This window comes from Thunnus thynnus, chromosome 15 (genome assembly GCF_963924715.1).
Source record: "Thunnus thynnus chromosome 15, fThuThy2.1, whole genome shotgun sequence".
Classification (NCBI taxonomy): Eukaryota; Metazoa; Chordata; class Actinopteri; order Scombriformes; family Scombridae; genus Thunnus; species Thunnus thynnus.
Window position 1 is genome coordinate 11,897,421 of NC_089531.1, and position 12,920 is coordinate 11,910,340.

General features: G+C 38.9%; 1 protein-coding gene across 1 annotated transcript; it reads right to left on the reverse strand.

Annotated features, from left to right (window-relative positions):
• Positions 1 to 398: 398 nt before the first annotated feature.
• LOC137198710 (transmembrane protein 42) lies at positions 399 to 8,123 on the reverse strand. The gene is made up of 3 exons (XM_067612603.1): positions 6,971 to 8,123; positions 4,755 to 4,901; positions 399 to 4,449 (listed from the first exon to the last, which is right to left on the reverse strand). The coding sequence occupies exons 1-3, from the start codon at positions 7,145 to 7,147 to the stop codon at positions 4,303 to 4,305; spliced, it is 471 nt and encodes a 156-aa protein (XP_067468704.1). The 5' UTR covers positions 7,148 to 8,123; the 3' UTR covers positions 399 to 4,302.
• Between the last annotated feature and the right edge of the window lie 4,797 nt (positions 8,124 to 12,920).

Genomic DNA, 12,920 nt, shown 5'->3' on the forward strand with positions numbered 1-12,920 from the left:
TTCTATTTTTACCAGAGGTATTTAAAGAAAGAGGACTTGTGTAATGGTGCGTTAAGTTCACTATGTTAGTAGATGTGAACTAGCTAAAGGCAAACATTGCATCCAGGCCCATTAGCTACTGTAAGCACACTCTCCATTAGAAATTACTGTTACAATGCAGAGAAACACAGAGCGAAATGAGTTTAAAGTCCCTGTTTGCTGCAGGAAAACACAGCTTCTTATCTTTACCCACTTGAAAGCAGGTACACTGTAAATGCTGACTGTACTTTACATCTAATTCGACTGATGCATGCAGAATGACTCAGAGAAGCTTTTCTGTTCAAAGTACAAAGCTGTGATGAAGACATACTGTAAATCTTCCCACAGACAATAATATAATAGAGTGATGGAGACAAGAATTGTGTTTGTCATATGAGATGTTTATTTAATAATTTATCAGTGTTTCTTCTCTCATTGGAGATGACAATTTACACATCCTAAGTGTTTCCTATTAACAGAATATATTTACACTTTTACAAATGTTTGTTTCACATAATCTATAAGACACATTATGAATGATTCTTATCATAGCAAACATGGTGTCTCCCTCAAGCTGCACAGTCTTGACCTGTAAGGGCAGTGATGCTGCTACACATTAAAAAGTTTAACGTAATGTTAAATTAGTCAGTGCAGCAGCCTCCAGATTTAATTGATTACTGATCTGTAGGAGCAGGAATACCAACAAACTAATGCAAAATCAAGCTCCCCTCATTAAATATTCCAACCAAAAGAAGATTGTTTTCCTTTAAGAAGCCCTGGTGCATTCAGTATACCAAGTGATCAAAACTTTATTGATTCAAAAGAGGTCTTGATAAATTTAGCTGTTTTCTTGCAGTGCAGCGTTTTAACTTATCAATGTGACACACACGTCATAAGGTTAAGATCATATTTCAGTGGTTCTCTAATCTCCCTGTACAAACACATCTACAGTTTATGTGCACACATGTATAAATACATCACACTCAGGGTCATGCCTCTGTCACAGAGCTATAAATGTGGCTACTGCAAAGCACTGACTGGTTATATTACAGTGAGAGTGGATTCACAGGTAGATGGTTTACCCTCATATCATGCCGTTAACTGGAGAAAAGCAGGCACCTAAAAGTTTTCGGAATCAAAAGCAGATTACAGATATAAAAGGTAGATTAAAAGAAGTTTACATTTTGGGAAATGCACTTATTCGATTTATTGCAGAGAGTTTGATGATAAGACTGATACCACTCTGATCTCTACAATAAATATGAAGCGACAGCCAGTAGCTGGTTAGCTTAGCTTAGCATGAAGAGAAACAGCTAGCTTGGGTCAGTCTGAAGGTAACAAAATATGCCTACAAGCACCTCTTCAGTGTACTAATCAACATTATATATCTTGTTTGTTAAATCTGCACAAAGACAGGCGCAAAAATGATAATTTGCTGTTTTACAGGGGGACTATGTCTTGGCTGGGAGCAGTTGCTAGGGAACCAGCTGAGACTTGGCCAATAAAAAGTCTGGCACATAACCCGTAAAACCGCATTTTTATGTTTTTTTACCTTGTTTTTCGTACAGATAAAACAAACGAGATATAACATTCATTAGTGAGCTTTAGATGTGCTGGTAAGCTAACTGTTTTACCTCTAGATGGAGCCAGGCTAGCTGTTTCCCCGTTTCCAGTCTTTATGCAAAGATATGCTAACTTTATCCTGCCTGTGCCTCCAGCTTAATCAATACTGTAGAAGTATGAGAGTGGTATCAATCTGCCAATCTTTGCAAGAAAGCAAATTAGCATATTCCTCAAAATATTGAACTATTCCTATAAGTAATGCACCACACCCAGGATCCAAAACATGGAGGCACAAACAACTGGATTCACTTTTTTTTATGTCGCAGCGTGAGCTCCGAGTGATCTCCACTTTTGAAAAATCCTGCGTTGCGAGTACAGCCCTGCTACAAAACATCACTCAGCCAGCCTTTTAAATATGAGAGCTGTATAATCACATTGTCACTGCAGTCACATTAATAGGGATGCATGTAAATCACATGGTACAGAACCTGCACAGCAGCAGTTGGAAGGACATCTGATATATTTGTGCATTGCCGCTGTGGGATATTACAGACAGTTATTATAGCTACCGTTATGCATTTATATTATGATATGTATCCAAACAACAGCAACATGTGATCCTAGAATACCATTTAATAAAGCAACCTTTGATGTTTTCAAATCCCTGTATACAACAGTATACTTACTTAGCTGATGTATGCTAACAGAAATGTCCCTTTAGTAGCAAGTATTGCCATTTCATTTTCTATGCTCAATTATTAATGCTCAAAGCCCCTTTGCTCTTACACACATCACAGTGTTATGAGATTTAAAGGAAGTATAATGTTATTGCACTCTCATAGACAACTCCAGGGATGTAGATGGAAGCTTTTAATGAAGCCATGTGTCTATCTAACCCAAGAGATGATTGCTGATGGACTGATATTGATAATGTGCAACAGAACAATATAAGATTGCAAATGCAGGGCACATAAAGCTCAACAGGCAATCAAGAGGCCACGTGATGGGTCTGATGCTGGAGAGGCAGTTTGGCCACTGAAGACACGAGATGATAAAATGAGGCAGCTCACAAGGGGCATCACTTTGACATGAACTGATACTCCAGGATGCTTTGGTGTGAGTTATATGAGTTCAGGCCTTGGTAGGAACATGCACATATCTATCATGAAATTGAAGATCAGCTGCCTCTTCATCAAAACATGTGTCATGCTCATATCTTAAGGTTCAAGCTATCAAGAAAGGCAAATAATTAAAAAAAAAGCAAGACCCAGGCAGACAGCAAGTTCTTACCGGGGGTGAGCCTTTCAGCGCTACATTAGTTTTATTACTTGTGAAAAATACGCTTTGTTAGCTAAGTGCTTCATTTAAAACATCACCTTAAGCATGCATAAAATTAAACATTAGTGTAGGATGTTTATAGTGAATGTCGTAGTAACTTAAGGAAATGTGAGCATTAAAAAAGCTTTGGTGATCCTACGGCTGCAATACATAATCCACTGGCAGATAAAGGTTGACAATGGTGATATTTGTTCATTGCTCATTAACAAAACCCACAAGACTGACTTCAGACCAGCCTGTTAATATGCACACAACCCTTCAAATTATATTCATGTTGGATATTAGGTGTCTCTCTCTTTAAATGGGTAATTGGACATTTTGGGAAACCCTCTTATTCGCTTTCTTGCTGAGAGTTAGAAGAAAGAGAACCCTGTTAACATGAAGCTGGAGCAAGGAGACAGCTTAGTTTAGCTTAGCATAAAGACTGGAAACAGGGGACTCTGTCCAAAGGTACCACAATTTGCACCTCTAAAGCTCACTAATGAACACGTTTGTGAATCTGCTGGTTGCCTGACAAGTCTCATTGCGCCTGGACAAGAAATAGTCCAACACAGAACCATCAATTGTAATTTTTACTTACATTTTTTTACAGATTAAACAAAAAAGATATAATTTGTTAATGTGTAAGCTTTAGAGGTGGTGGTAGGCACATTTTTTTCTTTATGGTAAGCTAACCGGCTGCTAACGGTAGCTTAACATTTACCATGCTGACACGAGAGTGGTATCAATTTCCTCATCTAACTCTCAGCAAGAAAACCAATAGACCCAACTTATCAAACTATCCCTCTCTTCCCTTCTGTCCCATTGTTTCTGTTAGCTCATGAGTTGTGTTGTTGTTGGCTAAAAGTGACATAAAGCTGGTATTATTTTTGCTTCATTGTAAGCTTGTGAACAAAGATTATTTTAGAGCTTCTGAAAAGCCGAACCCAGGGCAGCCAGTAGCTTGTCTCCACTAGCCAGACTGAAGCTGTGCCATGGCCAGACTGGCTGAAAGCCAACATCTCCTCTGATTTTTAGAGCTTGACTAAACAAGGCAGCACCACAGCTGAGCCAACAGTGTTTTACAGCCTGCACTGCCACGAATTGCAACCTGAAGTTTAAATGTTCACTGATAATAAATTTATTTCAGAAGCATTTAGTCATAATAGTTAAATAATTTAAACAATTTATTCAGTAAAATGAGCATTATTAGCAACAAAATCAGATTTTTTCTTACTGTTTCAATGTTGTGCCTCAACTTACTATTAATTCAATAAATGTCTAAATCCAGTTTCAGATTTCATCAGTCTTTGGCTAAATGTAAAATCAGAGGAAATGCCGACCAAAACACATACCACAGCCAGATGGAGCCAAGCTGAACAGAGCTAGTGGAGACGAGACATATTATTCATCTTTCTTGGTGACTGCATTGTGTTGTCCATCCTGTGGAGAGACCCTCTGCAGTACCAACAGGCCAGAGAAAGTCAGGGAGATCCCAACCCACCACAGCGTTATCTGGGCTTCACCAAAGATCAGCTGGCCCAGGAAAGCCTGCAGGGGGAAAAAATATTGCATCATAACCTGCAAAGATGCTTTGATGGAAAATGTCAGTTCAACTTTGACAAGAAAATCCTCTAAAAGGCTAAATCACTGTTATTTCTGAATATAGTCCAACCTACTTTCTAAAATAAGGCAGTTGATACAAAGAAGAAAGTATGTGAGGTCACTCTAAAATTAACTTACACCTCACCACAGTCTAGTGGGAAGTAATTTGCTGAAAAGCCAAGTTGTTGACTACAAAGAAAAGATAAGTAAGTGCTTGTGTAGGAGGACCTTTGATTGAGGCTGCTACTTACGGAAGATATGAAGTTGGAGGCGGTGGTGGTCACAGTGGTTCGGGTGGAGGAAGAGGAATACCTGAGTGCTTTGGCAAGGAAGGTCCACATCACAGCATTGCAGGTGAAAAGCAGCCCGCCACACAGCAGCCTCAGAGGGATATGAAGCTAAAAAATAAAAAAAAATAGAAGTTAATGACAGCTGATTGTTGTTTTATGGTTGCTTGATTGCTCAAAATGCGGATGTTTACCGGTGTATCCTGTCTTAACTTTTTTGTCTTGTTTCAGGATAGAAGCAACGATATAAAATGTGACTTTCAGCTTGTTGTGGGGAACTGCAGCAAACGGTGGAACAAGTATTCAGATTCTTTACTGAAGTAAAAGTAGAAATACCACAATGTATAATTGACCCATTAAAAATAAAAGTCCTGCAGTTAAAACTTTACTTAGGTAAAGTACATAAGTATTATCAGCAAAATCTACTAAAAGTATCAAACGTAAAAGTACTCACATATGTTATTATATATACACCATATTATTGTATTACTACTTACTGATACAGTAGTAATTGCTTCCATGTTAAGGTGAAAGCAGGGTTTTAGTTTTGTAGATGGTTAAAGTGGAGATAACTATTTCATGTATTATTGGATAACTCATCATCAACATCATAATTTATAAGCTGATCATAGGTTTTGTATGTAAAGTCTTAATCTTCAAAGTAACTTAGATAAATGTAGAGGAGTAATGTAGTAGAGTGGAGTAGAAGTATAAAGTAGCATAAAATGGAAATACTCTAGGAGAACTACGTAGAATATGTATATATTATCTTATATGGAAAGATATTAGTATTTATCTTGGTTAGGAAGAATTTGTAAGCAACCCCCATGGTGGAAGGCATGAAATTAAATAAAAAATATACAAAAAAGGTAAGTAAAGGTTTGGTAAATGTACTCATTCTAGTTACATTCCACCATTGACTGCAGCCTGTCAGTTATATCGCTGCAGACATCTACACAGTATTTGCTCTTGCTTGACAGACTTGCTTTAGTGAATGTCTCATGATGACTCAGGAGTGAAGGAGTGAGGAGTTTATCTGAAGTTGAAAAGTCTGCATTCATCTATAGTAGAGTGTGTCCGGTTTAGCCTAGTAAAGGAATTAAATAAATCATCACCAAAAGCTATGGTGTTCATAATCATCCCTGATACATCATTAACATAAAATTTTATAAATATTATAAAATTTGCAATATACTAGATCTGCAACAATTAGTCCATTAATCGATCAACAAGAAATAATCAATTAATTAGAATTAATTTCGAGTCATTTTTTAAGAAAAAAAATGCCCAAATCCTCTCATTCCAGCTTTTAAATGCAAATATTTCTAGTTTCTTTAGTCCTCTATGATAGTAAACTGAATATCTTTGGGTTGTGGACAAAGACAAGACATGTAAGGTTGCACTTTGGGCTTTTGGAAACAGTGATCAACATTTTTCACCGTTTTCTGACATTATATCAACCAAACAACTACTCGATTAATCGACAGGTTTATTGATAATTAAAATAACCGTTAGTTGCTGCCCTACATTATACTGTGAAGGGTTCCTGTTATTTTGTCTATTCCCTGCACGTGTGAAATCCCAGCTGAAGTCTGATATGACGCACTGGCTGAATGCGATAACCTCCTGGTGCATATTAAGAGTCTGCCTTTGATTTGCATGCATCTGCAAACCTTGTGCTACTTGTGATATTTTGATTAGCCTTCAGATATGAAGTCACTGTACAGACCATTAATGCATTATAAGATCTTATTATACATCCATGGTGCAGACAGACAGCTGCCTGCAGATGTGCCTCTCTGACATCACTGTGTGACGTCTGCGGAGAGTGTGAAGGTCATAAAAGAAACATGACCCCCCCTTTAGAAACCTGGAAGCCTTCTTTAACGCAACCACGCTCACAAAATAACGCGATAACACACAGACACACGAGCTGCAATGTCATTCTGCTCTGCACGAGGACACGGCACGAGCTGCTGCATGGGCTCCCTCGTGTGATGCTGATGATGCTGATGATGCTGAGGGAGCTGAGGGAGCTGGAGTCAGGGGAGGAGAGAACCCCCCTAACATCCTCCGTGAGAAATCACCCCGCTTGGAGGCATGCACGTACGTCGGCGCTACATTATTAACAGCCACCCCCGCTGTTTTAATAATTAACTTCAACTATGGCGATGCCTCACCCGGTCACAGGCGGTAGTTTCGTCCGCTTGTCTAAATTTCCGCTGCTCGCCCCATGTCCGGAGTCCGGTTTCGCAGACTCCCTTCAGGTAGTCGGCTCCGAGAGATAGCTTGGCCGACGACGACGCCACGGCCCCGAGGAAACCCGCCAACAGTGCATAGAAAACTCCGGGGAACATCTTTGATGATGACAGTCGAGGCACATAATTTTCTACTCCATCTTTACATGTCTGCTGCTGCTGCTGCTGCTGGTCCGGGTTGAGCTGCCTGCATGGTTTTTGCTGCACTTTCTACAGACAGCCGTCCGGTGGCAGTCACACAACACATGGTCAACCCGGAGCAGCGCAGTGGTTGGACTAAAATACCCCTATTGCATTCTGGGAATTGCAGTTTTATAATTCCACAACCTTGACAGAGTCGAGGATGACTTCAGCAGCATTAAAGTGTCTCCCATAATGCTAGAATCATAATAAAAAGCATCTTACTGTGTTAATCAGATATTTTTATTTAACCCTTTTACCTCTTTAAATTTTGTTTATTGATGTTGTTAAAAATGTCAAAAAAACTGCCATAAAAATATGATATATTAATATTATTTTCCACTTTCACTGAGTGAAATCTTTTAGCCAACTTCAGTCCTGATTATCACTACCAAATATTCAGTAATATTAAGACTTTAACCCTTTAACCCCAAAAATTATGGTTTGAATGGGTTTCAATGGGACATTTTTGTCCATAAGGATCTGAGTGTCTTTATTTTGGCTACACAGTTTATTATAGACTTATTATAGGAGCTGAGGTTGAACTTCCAAAATTAAAAAACAAAAAAACTACCTCCTTTCAAAATGTATGCCATATGCATTAACACAGCCAAAATGATCCAATGAACCAAAAATATCCCTAGTGAGGCACAAGGGTTAAGAATTCGATCATTTAAAAAAAGAAAACAACCACATTATAGTCCCTCCTCTTCTTCTATGCTATAAATACAGGGTGGACTAGAGGACAATCAATGCTAATGTAATGTCTTTGAGTGTGGGCAGAAAGCTTCAGCTCAGGCAAAGTATGACTCCACTTGATCCAGACTGCTTGAACCGCAGGGATGGACCTCTGTTGCCTTCAGCATACTGATGAGCTGCAATATAGAGACTCATTACATTAAAACACACCGGTATAAGTGGAATGGTGTGTGGGTGTGAGTGTGCGTGTGTAGGCAGTAGATGGTTGGAGGACTTACTCACACGTACGCCCACATGATGCTCATTCCCCTTTTTCTGTGACCTTTATAGAGAAATGACTAGCCTGTCAGAGAGGTGGAACCAGAACAAGACTAAATTATTCTCCTAATTAGGCGCAGAAAGTGGAGTCAATGTCATGAATGCACAGGCCTCTAATGACTGTATTAATCAGAATGTTGTAATAAAGACAAGAGTCATCAGAGACAGACGTCCATATCTTCATCAGACTCGGCAGCTGAACATTTGTAGATGGAGGGACGTTGAAGACAGAGCGGTGACTCAAATACTTCACTTTCAAGTCGGTGCATAAATATGGAAATGTGATTTCTGCTTTTAAAAATGATTGATTGCATTAACTGAAAACTGGGTGTGCTGACTTTTTTAAGGTAAGAGGTAATAGTTTTGTAGAGAAAAAAAGGTTTACACTGGAAAGTAGTTAATATTAGATCGAATAATTACAGCTTCAGGTAATAATTCTGCCCTACAGAGGCAGAGAGCAACTACAGAAAAAGTAAGAAAAAGGGTTTAAAGTTTCAGCCTGTATAATAGGACAAATTACCTTCTTTTTATGCTTTTTAGGCTGATTATTCTCCTACAAAATCTGCATAGATAAACCATAGAGACTTTTGCTGCCATTTTGGTCATGAAAAACAATGAGAGAATAATTATAAAATATATCTTTACAGTAGAAATAGAGAAGAGCCATAAAGTCAACAAACCTGAACCAGTAATGTCAGTTACACAGCAATATAGGCTGATGATATATCTAACGTTAGCAAACGCAAGCTACTGGTCATAGTCAGGGGCGTCATGCAGCCAATATTTTTTAGGGGACACAGTTTTGCGATGCATAGGTTAAAGGTATACTATGCAGGATTTGTCAGTTGGTGTTTGTAAACACACAGCATTCAAAGTTGAACCGTCCTCCGGAGTGAATGAGTAAGTGAGAGATAGAGATAGAGAGAGAAAGAGCAGTGTGGTCATGCATGCAAGCGAAAATAGAATTCAACAATGTCTAAAACTATCCAATCTCAAATATTTGAGACGGCATGAATGGGCACGACACCTGCAGTCATACCAGATCAAGCTAGGCTGTAACTCCAAAAACCACTATTGAACTGAGCAAAGGTTTGTTTTATTTATAGCTTACGAATGAAACTATGTATTTGTAAGAATGAGATTGTTATTTTGTCTTTACATATAGTCTCACTTTAAGGTTTCAAACAAGGTTGCACGTCATTTACCATCGCTCTCTCCTCTCACTGTCAAATCTCCAATAAAGGCATGATTTGTCCAAAATACTTCAAATCTACATATTTCAGTCTACCTTGGGACAATCCTCAGGGAATACAACAGGGAAGTATCTGTAAACAACAACATTAGTTCTTTCAGGCATCTTGTTAATTGGAACTAATTTGTTTTGGGAAAAAAAATACTTTATCTGGATTATGTATATTGGGATCATAGACTCTATTGGATGTATCTGTCTAAAAAAACTCGGCTTCTTGTCTTAACTCTATTTTGACCAAATATGTCGGTATTGTATTTTGCTTTGTATGGTGCAGATTCTCAGTCTTGAAGGTGAACTCTTCATTTTCTCAGCCAGGCCAAATCTGAACCTAAATTTGTTTTCCCGACCAGTAGATGTCTCTAATGTGCTGAGGAATACATCCACATCAGCCGCAACCTGCTGCTGTGGATGTAAATCACTGACTTGCAACCTGTGTACATTTATTTCTGTCATGTGGATTGAGGCAACAATTAGTTTGAAATACAGCCTGTTTTTACAGCTGATATTTTCACAACTTGTTACCACAACTCAATATTACCTTTCCCATCTTGACATTTGTGGACAATAAAATGTTAATTAGCGCATAAAGAAGCTATTATGGTATCATTACTGCTTTGAATGCATCATCATCATGTCAAGTTAAGTTATAAAGTGATTTTAACTAAGACCGTGATCACAAAGTGCCTTAAAGTAATAATAAGAGGCACAAAAACAGATTATGGAAAGGTAATAACACTTTAAAACAAATTAGCCAGAAGCTTGTGGGTTTGTGTTTGTGTGTGTGAAGAGCGTACATGTATTATATGTTGCAACGCCACCTGTGCACATCCCCACACACATGTGGAGAGGAGAATATCAGAGTAGTGAGCTATGACAGAGCACAAGAGAAGCAAGAGGGGTGTCATTTCTGTCACAGTGTCCTCTGTTCTGATCACACTGAAACAAGCTTCAGGGGAATGACCGTCCTCAGTCTGTCACATTTTGACACCGTCATCTTTCCGGAGTGTCTGCTTAGCGAGGAAACTCTGAAATCGAGTGGAGTCATTAGCTGTTATCTTCTCGCTCGGAGATTCAAGCCCGAAGCTCCTCTGACAAACATGAGTGTCAAGTTAGAGCGCTAATTGGGGTCTTTCTGCTCCTGTTCAATTGAGCGATAATTGAGCCCACAGAGGGCATAGTGACACTTTTAATGAAGGACTGTCACTGCACTTCCTGTATCTTTGTCCACCTTTTGTGCTTTTGGTCCTGTAAGGTGGCTTAATAAGAAAAGAAATACTTCCCTCAAAGTGTAGCGTTCATTAGTTTAATGACTATAACTATGACCTTTAACTCAGCTGGTGATTGCTTGCAGACAAAAATAGATTTTGATGAATGAAAAGGAAGGTTTAGTCAGTAAAATGTTGCAAAATGGATTTTTCTTTCACATTTTTGCACATTTACCTTTTGGTTTTGACTTTACATAAATTTAAATAATCACACTTGAATGCTGAGGTCCTTCATTTTATGTGAATTCCAGTAAAACACAGTAACTACCTTTTTTAAAAAACACATAATTTAGATAACTTAAAAAGGATTTTATTTTTTTTTGCTGGAGAGTACTTTGAACTAGTATGAAATTAAATATGAAAGTGTAGCGATGTTCTGACCTTCAGAGTGGTGACTAGCTGAGGGATCCTCACACACAAAAACTCAGAATATGAATAGTGCAGTCTCCATGTTAATCTCTAAAGCTTTATTCTGTGGTCGCCTCGATGAATATGCATGGCGTCATCTTTCAACCCAGCGTGGAAAGAGGCAGCAAGCAGAGCGGTATAGTCAAATATTCACTCACAGGCACACGCTCTTGAACTATGAAATCCCCTTCTCCTGCGCTTAGCGTCTCCCTCCTGTTTCCTTTCTTTCTGTGTTTGACACAAACACACACACACATACACACACTCTCTCTGCTGACCTTGTCAGTGTACAGAGTCAATAGCCCCCCTCCAGTCCATTAAGTAGTTATTGGCGAGGTTGCTGGTCTTTGTGAATAATGCAGGCTGTTGTACAAACATATGCGCACTTTTGGCAAGTCAAGCATATGCAGATTGAACTCCTTCATAAATGATATAAAATGAAATACAATTATACCCATAAAGCCTAACATCACAAGATTCTTTTAAAGATTACATTACAGTAAAATCAAAGTCCGACAGAGTAAGTTCCATGTCAAGGCTACATGTAAAAAAAAACGTCTTTCCTGAGACCAATAAAGGGAGCAAGACATTTTATGGAGCCATCCTGGCGGGCATCAGAGTTTGCAATGGGCAGATAAAATGTTCCCAAAACAAACAGACTCTAGATAATCTCAGTTCCTGTGGTTGTCAGGAACAATTAAACCAGGTGAAATGCTAATCTGAACCAGCTGTTCTTTCCAAATGCAGCATCAGTGTAACGAAAAAACAAACCAAGGTCAGTCGTGTCTCTCAGTTACATTTTGGTTTTGGTTTAGTCTCTTGTTCTGTTGGGAGAGGGGGAGATATATGTGGATTATGTGAGTGTATTTGTTGCTTTTTGTATACAAAGTGATGGGTAGTGTGTGACAGTGTAGCAGTCCGCACTCTGCAGATAGCTATCTGTCAAGGAGGACAAGGACAGACAAGCTCACACAGCCAAACACAATATGATCGCTGATGAAAAACACCCATCCATATTCAAATTCTGACAGGTTTGTAAATGGAACCTGCTACTCAGGAGTTTTTTCCAGTAACCTTTAAAAATGCGAACTGACTAAGCAATGAATGTTTTTTTTTTTTTACATATTGTATCAAGGAACAAAACTTTCTGTCCTGCCACTCTCTACAGTCCAGTCCCTTTACATGCCATGATCCACTAAAAGCTATAAAATATTGTGTTGTGGAAATTGAGAGCGTCAGAACGAAGAGATGAGAACCTGTGCTGATGGAGGACTTCTTTGTATTACTTTATCTTTAAAACTGAGTCCCTGGCCTTTTCTGTCCTGAGCCTTGCGATCAATCATCAATTATTTGCTGAAAGGCCATCAGACACCTAAATGCCAAATGTACTGGACACCACCAGGTTTTGCTGCACCACACTGAAATATTCTAGTTCCAAAATACTATAACTATGACCTCATCTTAGCACATTTTATGTCCAAAAGTACTTGAACGTTACACCCCTATGTGATTATTGAACTTCTGCCTCCAAACCCATTGCTACTGTAACAGCCTCCACTCTACTGGGAAGACTTTCCACAAGATTTTGGAAGCTAGCTGCAGAGATTTGCTCCCATTCAGCAACAACAGCATTAGTGAGGTCTGCCACTGATGTTGATGTTCATGCTATGTCGAAGGAATGGGAATATACAGCGCTCACATCATCTGACAACTCAGGAAGATTGTGTGGTAACTGAATTGGTCGTGTGAG

Excerpts from the sequence above, each read along its gene's own strand:
- LOC137198710 (XM_067612603.1), bottom strand. The coding sequence starts at position 7,147 with ATGTTCCCCGGAGTTTTCTATGCACTGTTGGCGGGTTTCCTCGGGGCC. Across the intron at positions 4,902-6,970 it reads AAACTACCGCCTGTGACCGG|CTTCATATCCCTCTGAGGCT; the intron begins GTGAGGCATCGC and ends TTTATTTTTTAG. Across the intron at positions 4,450-4,754 it reads CCTCCAACTTCATATCTTCC|GCTTTCCTGGGCCAGCTGAT; the intron begins GTAAGTAGCAGC and ends TTCCCCCTGCAG.